We start from the raw sequence: 2,040 nt of genomic DNA, 5'->3' as shown, positions 1-2,040 counted from the left end.
GGGGGGGCTTCCAAACACGTACCCTCGGAGGCCTGGAAGGAGCAGGGAGATGGGCTTAGGTGGTGGGGAAGGGGCTAAACCAGGCCTGCCTGCCTCAGGAGGGTGAAGCAAAGCCCAAAAGTGACCTCTGGTGCCCATTTGTCCCCACCCCCAGGGGAAGGAGCAAGGGACAAAGACCTGTGCCGAGGTCCCCGTCTGGGTTGAGGTCTCCACTGCTGTCCAGGTAGTTGCTGTGCAGGATCAGCATGGGGTCCTTGTCCTCCTGCAGCTGGGTCTGCGGGTCCCCCATGGTCCCCTGGAAAGAGATCTTGCGGGGCAGGGCCAGGCACAGCTCCTTCCAGAAGTCTGATGAGGGGGTCTGCATGGGGCAAGGAGGAGATGAGCTGCATTGGAACCACCACAAAGCCAAGCCCGTCCCTGCACGGGGCTGGGGGAGGCTCCCATGGGGCTCAGCTCTCTTCTCAGCACTGGGAGCTCAGCCAAGGTGAGGGCTGTGCTCCTGGTGTGGCAGCGTGCCCAGTGCCAGTGGAGAAACCAGCTCGACCTGCTCAAATGCTGCCAAGGGCTTTGTCTCCCAGCCTGGCCCTGGAATGGCCACAGCAGCCAGGGGCCAAAGCTGAGCTCCAAGAGCTGAGGCTGGGGGAGAGCCCAGAGCAGCCATGGGCTCCTGATGGCCCAAGTCTGGAGACTGAGCACCCACAGCTGGGGCTCTTTCTGTTGCTTTTATTTTAACCTCCTCTAAGGGACAAGCGCCCCAACTTGCTTTTTTAGGAGCACTGAGGCACAGAGAGCAGCCCTGGAGCATCACAGAGAAGCTGATACAAAGCAGGAGCTGGGGGTGGGAAGGGGGTGCCAGCAGGACAGGATCCTGCTCGGCTCTCACCATGGAGCCCGCTCGCCACACCAGCAGGGTGATGATGTTCCGGTGCTGCTTCAGCAGGCTGATGGCTGGGTGGGTGATCTCCCGGTACTGGCTCTCAAAGATGATGAAGATGGGTTTCTTGGAAAGCTCCAGCAGCCTCCAGAGCCCTTCCCTGCGAGACAGGCGTGTGGCAGGAGGGCAAAGGCCCTGCAGGCCCCCCTCCCCAGCACAAGGACCTGCTCCTACCTGAAGCTGCTGTTGCACCATTCTTGCTCCAGGTAGGCGATGGAGAGGACCACGATCAGCCGCCGGCACCGGCTCACGTTCATGATCAGGTCGGCCGAGGGCTCTGCAGGCAAAGGGATCTCGAGCCCCCAGGTGCTGGTGTCGCCCCCCTGCCCAGCCCCACGGGGGGCTGGTGCCTACCTGAGTTGGGCAGGATGTTTTGCTCATCCAGGAAGAGCTTTTAGCCGTAGCGGTTCTCCAGCTGCGGCTTCACGATGAAGTGGACAAACTTTCGGTCGTCTGGGGCAGGGGCGTGGGAGACGTAGGCATCGTAGAGCTTCCCATCTGGGGAGAGCCATGGGAAGGGGAGCTAACACGAGGGAGGGCTCTGCCCGCTGGTGAGCCCCTGGCCTGGGGGCACCACCTCCATGCCCTTCCCCAGCAGCTCACCGTTGATCTCCAGCTCTCCGTAGCGGTTCCGGTACCAGAGGAGCAGGCTGAGGCGGCACCGGATGTAGAGCCCAGCCAGGAGCACCAGGAGCAGCAGGACCAGGAGGGAGGCCAGCACCACGAGCACATGCCCTGCTGCCTCTGCGAGGACAGGGGATGGCACGGTGAGTGTGGCTGGTGGCCCCAAGCCCAGCTCTTCTAGGGGTGGTGTAGGTTTGTGCTGCGATACGCTGCCCTGGGAGAGGCAGCTGTGGTCCCCCCCCCCATAAGCAGGTCCCCCTCGGAGGTGTCCCTTCTCCATCCCGCCGTGTCCCTACCCACTCGCCGCAGGGTGAAGGTGGCCGTGGCATTGCTGACCCAGCAGGAGAACACCCCAAAGTCGGTGTCGTGCGTGAGGTTGAGCTGCAGCACGGTGGCAAGGAGCTGCTCCGAGCCATTCTGGGCAAACCTGGGGGGAGATGGAGCCACTGTGGGTTGGGAGCCACCGTGGCAGGGAGAGATAC

General features: G+C 63.0%; 1 protein-coding gene across 1 annotated transcript in view; it reads right to left on the bottom strand.

Moving 5' to 3' along the window:
- The window catches only part of SIGIRR (single immunoglobulin and toll-interleukin 1 receptor (TIR) domain), a 9,988-nt gene that overhangs the window by 1,505 nt on the left and 6,443 nt on the right, over positions 1–2,040 (bottom strand). Inside the window, 7 exon segments of the mRNA XM_010001474.1 lie at positions 9–32; positions 178–358; positions 884–1,034; positions 1,109–1,211; positions 1,289–1,432; positions 1,538–1,678; positions 1,855–1,985. Coding sequence (XP_009999776.1) covers positions 9–32; positions 178–358; positions 884–1,034; positions 1,109–1,211; positions 1,289–1,432; positions 1,538–1,678; positions 1,855–1,985 — 875 coding nt within the window.

This window comes from Chaetura pelagica, unplaced genomic scaffold, assembly GCF_000747805.2.
Source record: "Chaetura pelagica isolate M959 unplaced genomic scaffold, ChaPel_1.0 scaffold587, whole genome shotgun sequence".
NCBI classification, from domain to species: Eukaryota; Metazoa; Chordata; class Aves; order Apodiformes; family Apodidae; genus Chaetura; species Chaetura pelagica.
This window is presented reverse-complemented; position numbering and strand designations above follow the sequence as displayed.